The sequence below is a fragment of the Olea europaea genome, chromosome 18 (genome assembly GCF_002742605.1).
Source record: "Olea europaea var. sylvestris chromosome 18, O_europaea_v1, whole genome shotgun sequence".
NCBI classification, from domain to species: domain Eukaryota; kingdom Viridiplantae; phylum Streptophyta; class Magnoliopsida; order Lamiales; family Oleaceae; genus Olea; species Olea europaea.
In genome coordinates this window covers 30,147,421-30,163,474 of record NC_036254.1, presented here as the reverse complement: position 1 = coordinate 30,163,474, position 16,054 = coordinate 30,147,421, and the positions used below count along the sequence as shown (strand labels likewise).

The 16,054-nt window shown below is 25.5% G+C and overlaps 1 protein-coding gene across 2 annotated transcripts; it reads right to left on the bottom strand.

Moving 5' to 3' along the window:
* On the bottom strand, window positions 1–2,112 carry LOC111368115. Of its 2 annotated transcripts, XR_002697953.1 has the most exons (4): window positions 1,992–2,112; window positions 635–1,101; window positions 117–367; window positions 1–83 (listed from the first exon to the last, which is right to left on the bottom strand). XR_002697953.1 is itself a non-coding variant. In XM_022989332.1 (3 exons), exons 2-3 carry the CDS (start codon window positions 1,076–1,078, stop codon window positions 215–217), a joined length of 597 nt encoding a protein of 198 aa, XP_022845100.1. In that variant the 5' UTR covers window positions 1,079–1,101; window positions 1,992–2,112; the 3' UTR covers window positions 24–214. The 2 variants fall into 2 exon arrangements, 1 of the variants encoding a protein (XP_022845100.1); XM_022989332.1 differs by having other exon boundaries at window positions 24–367.
* Window positions 2,113–16,054: the final 13,942 nt, after the last annotated feature.

The following is a 16,054-nucleotide window of genomic DNA, read 5'->3' as shown; positions in this document are numbered from 1 at the left end:
AAACCATTAACCGAGACATGCCATGCACATACTACGCCCATTCATGTTTATAGCATTCAAATGGAAAAGATTCATAACAGGTAGAAGTAAACTTTACAGCAACCTTCTCTACAGCACGACCCAGTAAGGGGAGAAAAGGGAAAGAAACACGAAGTTTTACACCGACCAATTAACGTATCTAAGGTCGAGCTAGTTAACCCGTCATGAAAATCGATCAAGGGTCTGAAACAGGCATCTTATAAAACTCTGCCAACCTTTTAACAGCACCATCTTCATTGAGGCCATCTATCAGTCGAAACTTCTTATAGTTCGCCTTTAAGGTTTCAACCTGCTGGTTTGCAAGTTTTGCTTCATGTGCCAGTTGTTGCTGCATAAACACAATATAACATGTTATGAATAGCAATATGGTTTGAACATGTCTGATAAAAAAAGGAAAAAAAAAAAAAAAAAGGTAGTAAAAATGACACATTAAGCCCATGTTTGTCAAAACTTATAATTGATTATAACTAGTGGGTTCGGAGGAATGTATGGGTAAAAAGAAGATAAAAGTTGTGGGTCTTACAAAAAAGTGCGAATAAAAATAGAACCAGTTTATAAACATTGACAAACATGAGCTAAGGAAAACCAAATTTACCTCAAGCAAGAAAGAAGCCTCTGCAGCATGTCTATTCACGACTTGCTTAATTTTCTGGGCTACCTCAAAATCGGGATCTTTAGGCTCCAACCAACGGCATTGTATTCTCCTTCCAGGTTTTCTGGGACGATCATCAAACATCTCTATTTCAGCTGGACGTGCCCTGACAGGCCTTGGCATTCCCAATATCATGAGTGGGTGAGTTTCCATATCAGCAATTATGTCTCTGGCCTGTTTTGAGTCTTCCATCTCAACTAAAGCAGCTCGTGCCATGGTTTTCGGTTCAAGATAGGTAGGAATGAACTGAACACTGCTCACATTACCAAACTGATTGAAAGAAGCTTTAACGACGGATTCAGTAACCAATGGCGACATGTTGTCAACATATATCGTCCTTCTCACCTTCTCTCGAAATGCAGCATACTCTTCACTTGAAGAGCCCATGAGCGACGGAAGAATTCCCCTAACTAACAATCATTAAAACCCGAACACACGTGAACACAAACTTGTAGTATCAGAATACAATTAATGAACTGATGACAAAATAAGCTCATCATACTACTGTTAAATGCCAAGAGCCATTGCTGTATTTATTTATTTTCTTGATAGGTATTAAACAATTGCTGAATTTATTAAATCCCTAATGGAGATATTTTCCACAGAGTAAAAGTTTAAAATTTATACGCCTAAACATCACTTGCTCTCTTATGGTTAATTGATCATTATCACGTGCTGAACAAATCTTAAAGCTGAAATATAAAAATTCATAAATCATGCCAATACAGTAATTCAGGAATCCAAGGACCTGTTCCTAAGCCCTCACGGAATTCTTATTCAGATATTGAATACTTAAGTAGCTAATTCCCCATGTTCATTTAACCATCGAATCAAGGGATAAAGTGCAAACAGCAACTATTGAAACCCCTAAATAGTATAACTGCCAAAATGTTTGATTATCATCGAAATTTGGCAAACTATGCCCTCGGTTTTGATTCAGAGAACTTGTCAATTCCCATCTCACCTCCCGCAAAATAGACCCCGAAATTTCATTCTCAGTGCCCAACTTCAAAAATAACAAGAACAATAGTAACCATGATTGATTAATTCACTAGTTAAAACTAGTTATGAATCCGACAAATAAATCCGGTAGCAGACCCAAAATACCAAAAATTGGAAAAAGAATGCATCAAATACAGTAAATTATCATATTATTATTTTTTTCATTTCTATTTGGAACTTATGTGCTTTTATATGTTGTGTGCGCGAGTAATCAACGCTAAGCACACAAAAGTTTTTATCAATGAAAGAATGTAATCAAAAGCCATAAGAGTAAATCATAAAACAAATGATCAGATACCTGAATTGAGCGCTCCAATGTATTCCGAAATATGACGTTTAGGGCTGTGAAATAGAAAATTTTGGGAAAACAAATGAGGACTATTTATAGGAATGTGTGAACCGTGTACGGTTAAGTTGGACCGGAGATAGTGGTAGCCCGTTTCGTGCGATTAAGATATGAATTTAATTTAAGTACCTATTTATTTCCAATTGTTTAAAGAAAATATGCATTTTTTTTTTTTGGGAAATACATGAAATTGACCCAAATAAGAGAGGTCATTTTTGAAAATGGCCCTTGACTTTTCCAAACATTTGAAGCTACCTAAAATGCCCTTAAACAAATATTAAAAACAACCTATTTCATAATAAAAATCTTCTATCTAAGTCCTTAAAAAATTAACAAGTAATTTTTCTAAAAAATTGAAAGAATTATTAATGAATAATTATAAAATGAAAAAAACTCAAATATAAGAGAGGATCATATAATATAAAAAAGGTTATTAAAAATAAAAAAGAAATTAAGTTTGAAAAAGAAATTGATAAGATAGGATATCAGGAACAATTATATGCATCACAAGAAATATTAAAATGTTTCAAAGAAAACTTATTAAAAAATTTTGCTAAAGGAATTGTAAGATCAATAATCATAAAAGATATACAAGATATCATAGATAAATTAGAAAAAAGAAAGAAAGATATCTCAAAATACGATATACCTTTTAGAACAGATATAGATATGATAACACATATTGATATTATAAATTCTCAGACATTACTAGATTTTGAAGAATTACTTAAAAATTTATGAGAAGACCAATAAAAAATAGATTACCACAAGCATATAAAAAATTAGTTTTTAACCTTACATTAAGGTTTTATATAGGCTTAATAACAAATAAATTAACTAAAACAAAAATAAAAGAATTTTTAGAATACTAGAATATTAGATTTGTGATTATTAGATTATTAGATTTTTGTTCACTCATAGTAGCATCATCTCGTTGGTATCAGAGCCATAGAGATCATGAAAAAGTATATAAAAATAAATTACCTAAAAGATATTGAAAATAAATAAAATTTATGATTTTAGAAATTATTGAAACTTATAAAAATAGACTAAGGTATCGGGTAAAATATAGTTCTAATATAGAAGGTTATATAGAAGAAGATAATATAGTTGGAATATATAGTAAAGATATAAAAGAAGTATTAGAAATTTTTAGAGTAATTAAAAATCTACCTTTAGAACTAAAAGAAAAAATAATTANTGAAGAAAAAGGATGTTATATATTTTTCAACCCTATCCCTAATAAATTAAAAATAATAATATTATATGTAACTAGGAATTTACCTAGAGAAATAAAGGAACAACTATTACATAAATTAATTGTAGGATTTATCAAAGATATACGTACATATGAAATAATTATCGAAGTATTTAAAAATGAATTATACCATAGAAAAATATTTAAATCATCATAAAAATATAATGGAAGAAACTAAAAATATTTTAGAAAGAAAGTTAAGAAGAATAAGATTAATAAATAGTAAAATTTTAGATGAATTATTAATACCTGGAGATATAACTAAAACTCAAGAAAAACAAATATTAAAATTAAAGCAAGAAAGGTATAAAGAAAAAGCAAGATATTATGAAAAATTAAAAGAACTAACAAATATTGAAGTTATAAAACAAAAGTATGATAAAATGATAAGAGATTGTAAAAATACTGAGTATATAGCATTCTATTATTGTCAATCAAAAAATCGATAAAAGAAAATGTCAATCAGTGAACATATGGAAGAATTAAAACATTTAATAAGAACATTAATAAATGATGTACAAGAAATAAAGAATGAAATAAAAGAAGCAAAAAATGATATAAATATATTGAAACTTGAAGTAAGAAAATTAAAAGAAAATGAAGAAAAGAATAATAGAATAGATAAAAAATTTAAAGAAAAAGAAATAATCAGAATAGAAAAAAAAACATATTGAAAGGAAAAATATAATAATAGAAATAGGAAGCATCGATGATGAGTTTTAAAAAAATATATTACCTAAAATATTAGAAGAAGACGAATCTAGAAAAAAAATGTTAGGTAAACAGAAAATTGAAGAAAATCAAGACAAAGAAAATGAATGAAAAATTAGATCTACTTATAGATAATTTTGATCATTTAAACTTAAAAAGTATAGATGATGAATATCAAATCTTAAGGAATACTGGAGGAGGACATAATCCCGTAGGAACCTCTAAACAAAAATCAATAGATCCAGATGAAAGTTATGCTCCAATGTATAATAAACGATATAGACAATTTTATGATAAAATAAGAGAAAAACAACCATCTAAAGGAAATAAATATAGTAATAGATTTGAATTAAATAATAATTATGATAAACTCATTAACCATGGAGGAACAAAATTAGACTTAGATTGCAAAATAGACACTAAGAAAGCCTTAATAATTTGGGCAGACTCAATGATATTATTCTTTTTATATAATAAAGATGATACATGGGAAAATACTGAAAGAAGAATAGATTTTTTTAATTGCATCTTTTGAAGGAAACGTTAGAAATTGGTGGAAAGGAATTAGTAGTGATACAAAATCATTAATAAAAAGAAATGTACAAATAGAAATAATAAAGTCAGAATAGAAAGATTAGTAGAATATATTGCAGATGAATTCTTAGGAGAAAATTGGTTAATAAATTATGAAGAAGAAGCAATACGAGAAAAAGATAATGCAAGAGTTAAGTTAATTAATTTAACAATTTGTGATATGTGTAAAATTAAAGAATATACTTGTGAATTCAAGAATTACTATTATACTCAATTTTATAGTAATGAGAATCAAGAAGTATATCAAGATATATATTACAATAAATTACCAAGATCATGGGGAATATATTTTAAAATAGAATTTGAAAAATATATTAAAGAAAATATAGGAATACCTAGAACACTAGGATCAAGAATAAAATTCTCGTTTGAAAGACTTGCATATATATGTCAACAAACACAATTATAGAAAAAATCAGGAAAATTAATTAGAATAAGTTATGAAGATATGGAAAAACCTACAAGATGGGGATGTAATTCTGAAAAAAGAAATAAAAGAAAGTATAAAAACAGAAAGTTTAAAAAATATAGAAACTTTAAGAAAAAATATATAAAACCTATAAGGAGATATTATAAAAGGAAAGATAATATACAGAAAAAATAAACCTTATAAGAAAGATAAAAAATAATGTAAATGTTGAAATTGTAGAGAAATATGTCATATAAGTTCTGATTGCACAAAGAAAAAAGTAAGAATATTACAAAATGATTATTTTGAAATAGAAAGTGAATTAAGTGAAATATCTGATATTGAACATTATAATAATCAAGAAATATTTATAAGTGAAGCAGATCCAGAAGATTATGGATCAGAATCTGAATAGAGAAATTGAAGAAATAGAAAATAATAACATAGAAATCCAAAAATATGAGGGAATAGAAGGTTATGGATTAAAAGTAACTTTTGATAATAATAAATTTAAGAAAATACAAAAGTTATCCTTAGATTTGAAAATAGGAAAATGGGAAATTCTAGATAGAATATGGAGAAGAGAAAAAATAGCAATAAATGAATACTATAAGATTGAAAAAATTATAGATGTTTGGACTACTCAAGGAACACGTAAGATAAACCTTTTAACTAAAAGTACTGTATCAGAATTATTATCAAAAATAAGTAAAAAAAACATAGTGAAAAGATCCAATATGTTTATTTAGCAGGAGTACAAATAATGTTTAAATTTTTATTCAGGGAAGGAATAGATTCACCATTAACTGTAAGTTTACACGATGGAAGAATTATAAATCTTGAAGATTGTCATTTAGGAACTATAGAAGGAAATTTAGCATATCAAAAGTTAATATTTACTTGTTACCCTAAATATTGTGTCTCATTGAAAGATAAAAACTTTAATGAAATCCTAGGATTACATTTCAAATTACATAGAAATTATATAATGAAACCAGGAGACCAAATTATGACTATGGAATATAGGGCATTATATACATTTACTAATTCTAATTATGGGAATATTTATTCTAATAAACCATACATAGAAATTCATAAGGAATGTAAGGATATTAGTAAAATAGTGGAATCAAACAAACAAATAAATCTTATTTCAAAAGAATATAAATTTAATATAATTAAAAATAAGCCTGAAATAACAGAGTTAAGAGAAGAAAAAGATTATAAAATAACATTTCATAATGGAAAGTTGATAAAAAAATCAAAAAGTCTTAGACTACCAAATAAAAAAGAATATTTGGGAAAAACTAGTGGTATAAAAGAAATAAAACCTCATGAAAATATTGGAAATATGAAAATAGAAGGAAAATATTTCAATGGTAGAAGGTATATAAAAGGACCAAATATATTGATAGATACAGGAGTTTGTGAATGCCATATGGCTGCAACTAAAAATGAAGGATTAATGACTTACAAGATAGAACCATATGAATATAGGAATTTTGATGGACAACTATCTATTACAGAATTAAAGGTAAAAGTACGAATAAAAATATGTGGGATTGATCTTTTAGTACCATGTTATTTGGATGAAAGTATGGATATTGAATCTCATATATTATTAGGAATGAGTTTCTTAAATGGATTAGAAAATTATAGTATAAAAAGAGAAGGGTTATATATAACTTATAAAGGACAAACTACATTATGTAAAATAGGAAGTGGATGAATAATCAAATAATTTTTCCATTAGCAGTATATATACAAGTTACTATAGTAAAAACAAATATAACAACTTGTGCCTTAATTGATACAGGAAGTGATATAACCTTTTTTAAAATTTTCTTAATAAAATCATGGAATAAAAATAGTAAAATAAAAATAACAGGAGTGACTGGAGAAAGCACTCAAATAATTGATAGTGCTGAAAAAGTTAATATAATACTTGGTAGTAAACAAGTTATAATAAATAAAGTATATAATTATAATAAATTAGAATGTGATATATTATTAGGAAATGATTTTATCCAACAATTTCAATATTATAAACAAAATAATTACATGATAATGTTACAAACACCTTGTTCACATCTATTAAAAATACCAAGAGAATTTAGACCCTACAGAGTTCAGCCAGCCAAGCGTGGTGATAAATGGGGAAAACGACCAATAGTAAAAGATGAACTAAAAAATAAAAAATTATCATATAAAAAGATCCTAAAAACAGAAATAGAGATAAATATGGAAAAACTCATAGAACAATTAGAAAAAATTCATGGAGAAAACTCATTATTATTTTGGAGACCATATAATTCTAAAGCTAAAATAGAATTAACAGAAAATGTTATAATAAGAGTTAGACCAGTGATGTATACCTTACAGGATATGCAAGAATTTAAAATTCAAATAAAAGAACTATTAGAACAAAAGTTAATTAGACCCAGTAATGGACCTCATAGTAGTTCAGCTTTTATGGTTATGAAACATTCTGAGCAGATTAGAGGAAAAGCTAGAATGGTAATAAACTATAAGGAATTAAATAAATATACTAAATTTAATGGTTACTTTTTACCAAATAAAGAAGTTCTAATAAACCTTGCAAAAGGAAAACAATATTATTCCAAATTTGATTGTAAATCAGAATTTTGGCAAATCAAAATGGAAGAAGACAGTATACAATATACAGTTTTAGTACACTTCAAAGAAAATATAAATGGTTAGTTATGCCATTTGGTTTTAAAAATGCACCTCAAATATTTCAAAGGAAAATGGATAATTTATTGAAAAAGTTTAGTGATTTTCTTATTGTTTATATAGATGATATACTAATATGCTCTAATATTAAAAAAGAACATAGGAATTATTTATTACAATTCATAAATGAATGCAAAAAGGAAGGAATTGTACTTTCTAAAAAGAAATTTATAATAGAGAAACAAGAAATAGATTTTTTGGGATCATCAGTAGATAGAAAAGGAATAAAATTACAAACTCATATATCTAAAAAGATAGAAAGCTTTTCAGATGAATTAAAATTCAAAGAACAAATACAAAAATTTTTAGGATGTTTAAACTATGCTGAAGGATTTATTGAAAATCTCTCAAAAAAGAGACATAAGATACAAATTCTACTTATGAAAACAAATACTAAAGGTTGGAGCAAAGAACATAATGAAATTGTTAAATCATTAAAAGAAAAATATAAAAATTTATCAAAATTAAGGTTACCAGATGAAAAAGATAATCTAATTGTTAATACTGATACCTCGGATAAATATTGGGCAGCTATATTAAAAACAGATTTAAATGAAATATGTAGATATTCAAGTGGAACTTTTAATCAAGCAGAAATAAATTATACTACCTATGAAAAAGAATTGTTAGCAATTATTAGAGGAATCAAAAAGTTTTCATTATTGCTTTTATCTAAAAAATTTATTGTTGAAACTGATAATTCTCAAATTGCAGGACTTATTAGAAATAAGTTACCTATGGAACCTCAATATAGAAGGCTACACAGATGGCAAGCATATTTATCATTCTACAATTTTGATATTATTCATATTAAAGGAATAAATAACTATCTTGCAGATTTTCTGAGCAGGAATATCGAATTTGGAAATGGATAATATCAAAAATTCATTAATAGACGTCAACAGACGAATGAAATTCCTCATGGAAGAATCAGAAGATTTGAAAATTGGAATTGAGCAATTAGAGCGAATAACAGAATCTATCCAACAAAATGTCAAATTGTTGGTGGAAATTTCTAATTCTCATTCCAAATATACCAAAGAATTGAATAACACAATTGTTGATATTATTTCACAATTCGAGTCATTAAATACCAAATAGGAAATATCAATTGATACAATCTCAAAAATACAAGCAGGTACACAGCCAGGAAGCAGTAGTGAACCCAGCAATATCAAACGAGACATAGCAAGTCCCCGGAAGGTGACTATAAAAAATGGTGATGAACATACAAGAGTTATAAGAATCAAAACTGATGAAGATGATGATACCCCTTTATCATCAAAAGAAGAAGAATATAGATCATTTGCCAAAATTGTTTATGAATTGGAAGAAAATGAATCATATTTTATTGTATCAGGAGATCATGTTTATCCAGATTAATAATTGCCAAAGATGCAAACCCTTTCATGGTCAAAATGGCAGTAGATTATGGATTTTTGGATTTGATCTATCCAGAAAAAGATTTAAAAGAAATTGAAAAATTTGATGATATATTCAGGGCAGAAGTTTCAAAATTTGCCCAAGGGAGATCGATTTATATCAAATTTTATTCAATAAGTCCCGAGATTGATGAAAGGATATACTATCCTGCTGAACATATTATCATAATTGGATATGTTGGCCGAGATTTCCAGATTGAAGTTGGCCGAAATAATAAACCATTGCCTAAAATCAATAAATCATGGATAAAATTTCGAAGAGTTTTGGGGATGAAAGTTCTTTACAACATTGTAAAGAACTTATATGATAAAAAATTCAGATATTTGTGCGAATATGAAGGATGGACACTCCTTAGGAATAATGGAAAAGAAAAATCTACTATTTTGAAAGAATATATTCAGAAATTTGATACTCATCAAATTAATGGAAGTCCTACAACAATCCAAGAATCATGCAGATTGAGGGAGTGCCCCACATGTAGACAAGATTAAAAGATTGATTCTTCAAGATAAAAGATGAATGGAGATAAATAAAAGGGGACCTAGCACTACCAAAGTATCTAGCCAGCTGTATATGGAGTCGAAGATGGAAAGGCAATAATAGAGGAAAAGATGCCCCTTTGATGAAAATGCATGTGAAAATGTAGACCCCAGGAGGAAAAGAATAGAGAGGCGTGTGAGCCTTTTCAAATTTTGATGTATGAATGATGTAATAGACCAATAATAGCAAGTTTGAGTTATGTATAAATAGAGGTCTTTGGGGAAAGAATAGATTATCTCGAATTAGAAACCATTCTCTTTCCTTAAACTTTCTTCAAAACCAGTTTTTCTGGAAACTCCTTGTATACCAATAGAAATTTTGTATAAATCATTATAGAAATAAAATCTCAATCTTTTGATATCGGAAAAATATGAGTTTCTAAACTTCCTATCCCATAGATTCTTGACAGATTGAAGAAGATAATCTATTTCTTACTTTAACAAAGAGAGAATTTTCTTTACTTAAGATCCTTATTCTTAATTCTAAGAAAAGATACAGTGAGGGTAAGAAGCTGGAATAGCATAATTCTCATTGAGGCAAAAGGCCATTTGAGGGAGCAGTTTGCAGATTCAGAGCCTGAAAGTCACTCGGTTCTAAGAATACAGATTTAAAATCAAAAGTAAGGAAAAATTATTGTCTTTGTTAAATTTAGAAAGAATTCTTCTAATATCTTGAAAGAATCATAGGGATTATTATTTATCATGTTTACAAAAACTTATCTATCGCGTTATTATTAGTCATAAAACTTGTAAGAAATTATCTAAATGATGCCAGGCTATACAATTAAAGGATTAGATAATCTGTTAGAAAGACTATTAGAAAAAAAAAAATATTTTTTCTCAATTAGAGACTATGGATATATCATCTAAGGAATATGATAATCTTAAAAAATTATATGACAATTATATTACATATTATGCTAATTTATTAGATCAAAGGATGGAACTATATATTAAAATTCGAAATAAGATAAATAGAAGAATTTTGGAACTATCCCAATAAATTAGGATATTTTGTGCAAAATATGGCTAGCCATTTCATTAGGGGTATTATAGACATTTTGGCAAGAATGAATAGTGATATGCCATTTAGAAAAATCCCCCATTTTTTTTTTTATCTTTTTTGCCAACATGTGGGATCCATTGTGAGAGAAGAAGTCAACAATCACGGCTAACAGTGGAAAAATTGTCCGAAAATGGATTAAAATTCGACAAAAAAATTGAAAACAAATAGGAAATACAAGGAAATGACCTATATAATGAGGCCATTTTTCCAAAATGACATTTGACCAATTTATCAAGTAAAAATACCTAAAATATTCCTCCTTTTGAATATTGCATAATAAGTCACTATAATATTGAAATCTTCCATTTTAATCCTTAAAATTAAATATTATTTGAATTTTGATAGATTTTTTTACAGATTTTTTTGATTTACTTTATTTATTTGATCGTTGTTCGCTCAAAGTAGCACCCCCTAATTGGTATCAGAGTCATAGAGATCATGAAAAATAAAATAAGAAAAATAAATAATAATTGACATTTAGAAAAAGAAAGAGGAAGTTTTATATTTTTAAAACCTATTCATAATAAATAAAAAATAATCACATTAACAATAATTAAAGAACTACCTAAAAAAATAAAAGAACAAATATTAGAAAAATTAATAATATGATCAATAAAGGATAAATATATACACAAAAAATTTGTTAAAGTATAAGAAGATGAAGAAATTAATTTATATTATAAAGAAAAGTATGAGTGCAAGTAATAATACATATTTGAAATTAAATAGATTACTTATAAAAATAGAAAAAATACAAGATATAATGTTAATACCAGAAGGAATAAGAGTATCAAATAAAATGCAATTAATAAAATTAAAATGTGAAAGATTAAGATTTGAAAGTAAATATTTTAATATAGTAAAAGAAGAATTAGTAAATATAAATAACTATACTAATAGAAGATTTGGAATAATAATAGATAAAAAAGATGATAAAAGATGCAAATTAACTTATATGTTAGAAAGATTATTGGAAAGATTTAATATGTCAATAATTGAATATATGGAAGAATTAAAGTCATTGATAAAAATATTAATAAATGATGTACACGATTTAAGAAGTGAAGTAAAAGAAACAAGAAATGATATAAATATATTAAAAATTGAAATTAGAGAAATAAAAGAAAATAATAAAAATAAAGAAAAGAAAATAGATAAAAAAATTAATAGAAAAAGAAATGACCCGAATAGAAAATAAACATATTGAGAAAGAGAATATAGTAATAGAAACAGGAAGTATGGATGATGAATTTAGAAAAAATATATTACCTAAAATGTTAGAAGAAGAAGAAGAATCTAGAGAAAAAATATTGGAAAAATTAAAAGTAAAAGAAAAAGAAAATAAAGATGAATGAGGAATTAGATTTACTAATAGAAAATTTTGATCAATCAAGTTTAGATGATATAAGTGAATACCAAATTTTAATGAATATTGGAGGAGGACCTAATCCTATAAAAACTTCTACACAAGAATTACAAGATTCAAATGAAAGTTATGCACATATATATAATAAATCATATAGACAATTTTATGATAAAGAGATAAACAACCACTTAAAAGAAATAAATATAAAGATAGGTTTGAATTAAATGATAATTATGATAAACTAATTAATCATGGAGGAACAAAATTAGATTTAAATTGTAAAATATATACTAAAAAGTCCTTATTAACTTGGGCAGATTCAGTGATATCATTATTTTTATATAATAAAGATGACACATGGGAAAATACTGAAAGTATGATAGATTTCTTAATAGCATCTTCTGAGGGAGACTTTAGAAATTTGTGGGAAGGAATAAGTAATGAAACAAAAACATTAATAAAAAGAAATGTACAAATAGAGATGATAAAATCAGATAAACAAGACATAGAAAAGTTAGTAGAATATATTTCAAATGAATTTTTAGGAGAAAATTGGATAAGAAATGCTGAAGCAGAAGCAATAAGAGAAAAAGACAATGCTAGAATTAAATTAATAAATTTAACACTATGTGATATGTGTAAAATTAAATAATATACTTGTGAATTTATAAATTATTATTATATTTAGTTCTATAATAATGAAAATCAAGAAGTGTACCAAGACATGTACTATAATAAGTTAACAGGTTCATGGGGAATATATTTTAAAATAGAATTTGAAAAATATGTTAGAGATAATACTGAAACACCTAGAAATTTAGGTTCAATAATAAAATTTTTATTTGAAAGATTTGCATATATATGCCAACAAAGACAATTATTAATAAAATCAGGAAAATTAACTAGAATATGTTGTGAAAATATAGAAAACCCTATACAATAGGGATGTAATCCTGAAAGAAGAGTTAATAAAAGAAAATATAAGAATAAAAAGTTTAAAAAATTTAGAAAATTTAATGAAAAATATATAAAACTTAGAAGAAGATATTATAAAAGAAAAAATATCTCATATGCTCAACAAAAAAATAAAAGCCAATATAAATGTTGAAATTGTAGGGAAATATGTCATATAAACCCTGGTTGTGATAAAAAGAAAGTTAAAATATTACAAAAAGAATATTTGAAAATAAAAGATGAATTAAGTGAAATATCAGATATTGAAAAATATTATAATCAAGAAGTTTATATAAGTAAAACAGAGGATGATGAATTAGAATCTGAATAAGGAAATAGAGGAAATAGAAAGTAATAATATAAATGTACAAAAACGTGAATGAATAGAAGGATATGGATTAAAAGTTACCTTTGATAACAATAATTTAGAAAATTACAAAAATTATCTTTAGATTTATAAATAGGGAAATGAGAAGTTTTAGATAGAATTTGGAAAAGAGAAATGATAGCAATAAATGAATATCACAAAATAGAAAAAATCACAAATGTAAGAACAACATATGAACAACATAAATTAAATCTTTTAACAAAAAGTACAGTTTAAGAACTATTAACAAAAATTAGTAAAAAATAAAGTGAAAAAATCCAATATATTTATTTAACTAGAATACAAATAATGTTTAAATCATTATTTAGAGAATGGATAGATTCACCATTAACTATAACCATACATGATAGAAGGATAATAAATTTAAAAGATAACCATTTAGGAACAATAGAAGGAAATCCGGCATATCAAAAAATAATATTTACATGTTACCCAAAATATTGTGTTTCATTAAAAGATAGAAAATTTAATGAAGTTTTAGGGCTACATTTTAAGTTGCATAGAGATGATATCATGCAACCAGGTGATCAAATTATGACTATAGAGTATAGAGCTTTATACACATTTACCAATTCTAATTATGGAAACATTTATTCCAATAAACCATATATTGAAGTACATAAAAAATGTAAGGATATTAGCAAAATAATAGAACCAAATAAACAAATAAATTTAATTTCAGAAGAATATAAATTTAGCATAACAAAAAATAAACTTGAAATAACAGAATTAAATGAAGAAAAATATTCTAATAATATAACATTTAAGGATGAAAAATTAATTAAAAGATCAAAAAGTTTTAGAATACCTAATAAAGACTAGTTAGAAGAATTTAACAATATAAAAGAAGTAAAACCATATAGGAATGCTAGAAATATGAAAATAGAAGGAGAATATTATAATGGAAGAGAATATATAAATTGACCAAATATATTAATAGATACATGAGCTAATGAATGTCATATGGCTTCAATAAAAAATAAAGGATTAATAACTCATAAAACCAATCGATATAGATATGTAAATTTTGATGGACACGTACATATTACAGATTTGGAAGTCAATATACCAATATAAATAGGAAGAATAAATCTTTTAGTACCATGCTATATTATTAAAAGTATGTATATAAACCCTCATATAATTTTAGGAATGAATTTTCTAAATGGATTAGAAGATTATATTATAAAAAGAGAAGGATTATACATAGTACATAATGGAAAAACTATATTATGTAAAAAGAACTAAATGAACAATCAGATAAGATTTTCATTAGCTGTATATATACAAGTTACTATTGTAGAAACAAATATAACAACTTGTGCTTTAATAGACACATGAAGTGATATAACAATATTTAAAAATTTTCTGATAAAATCATGGAATAATAATTGTAACACAAAAATAACTGGAGTCACAGGAGAAAGTACTCCGATAATAAATAGTGTTGATAAAGTTAGTATAATTCTTGGAAATAAAAAAGTTACAATAAACAAAATATATAAATATGATAAATTAGAGTGTGATATATTATTAGGAAATAATTTTATACAACAATTTCAATATTATAAACAAAATAATTATATGGTAATGTTACAAACACTTTGTGGACACTTACTAAAAATTTCAAGATAATTTGGACTTTATAGAGTTCAACCAATCCAGCGTGATGATAAATGGGAGAAAAACCAATCATATTTAATGAAATAAAAAATAAAAGAATATTATATAAAAAGTACAAAAAACGGGAATAGAAATAAGTATAGAAAAAATTATTGAATAATTAGAAAAAGTTTATGGAGAAAATTCATTATTATTTTGAAAACCACATCACACTAAAGTCAAAATAGAATTAACAGAAAATGTTATAATAAGAGTTAAATCAATGATGTATATTATAGAAGATACACAAGTATTCAAAAATCAGATAAAAGAATTGTTAGAACAGAAACTCAGTAGACCAAATAATGGATCTCATAGTAGTCTAGCCTTTATGATTATGAAACATTCTGAATAGGTTAGGGAAAAAACTAGAATAGTTATAAATTATAAATAATTAAATAAATATACTAAATTTGGTGGATATTTTTTACCAAATAAAGAAGTTTTAATAAACCTTACAAAAGGAAAATAATATTATTCTAAATTTTATTGTAAATCAGGATTTTGACAAATAAAAATGGAATAAGATAGTATACAATATACTGCATTTAGTCTACCTCAAGGAAAATATGAATGGTTAGTAATGTCATTTGGATTTAAAAATGCACCACAAATATATCAAAGAAAAATGAATAATATATTTAAGAAGTTTAATGAATTTCTAATTGCTTATATTGATGACATACTGATATGTTCTAATAGCAAAGAAGAATATAAGAATCATTTAATCAAATTCATAAATGAATGTAAAAAAGAAGGAATTGTACTTTCTAAAAAAAATCTATAATAAGAGTTAAACCAATGGTGTATGCTATAGAAGATACGCAAGTATTCAAAAATCAAATAAAAGAATTGTTAGAACAGAAACTTA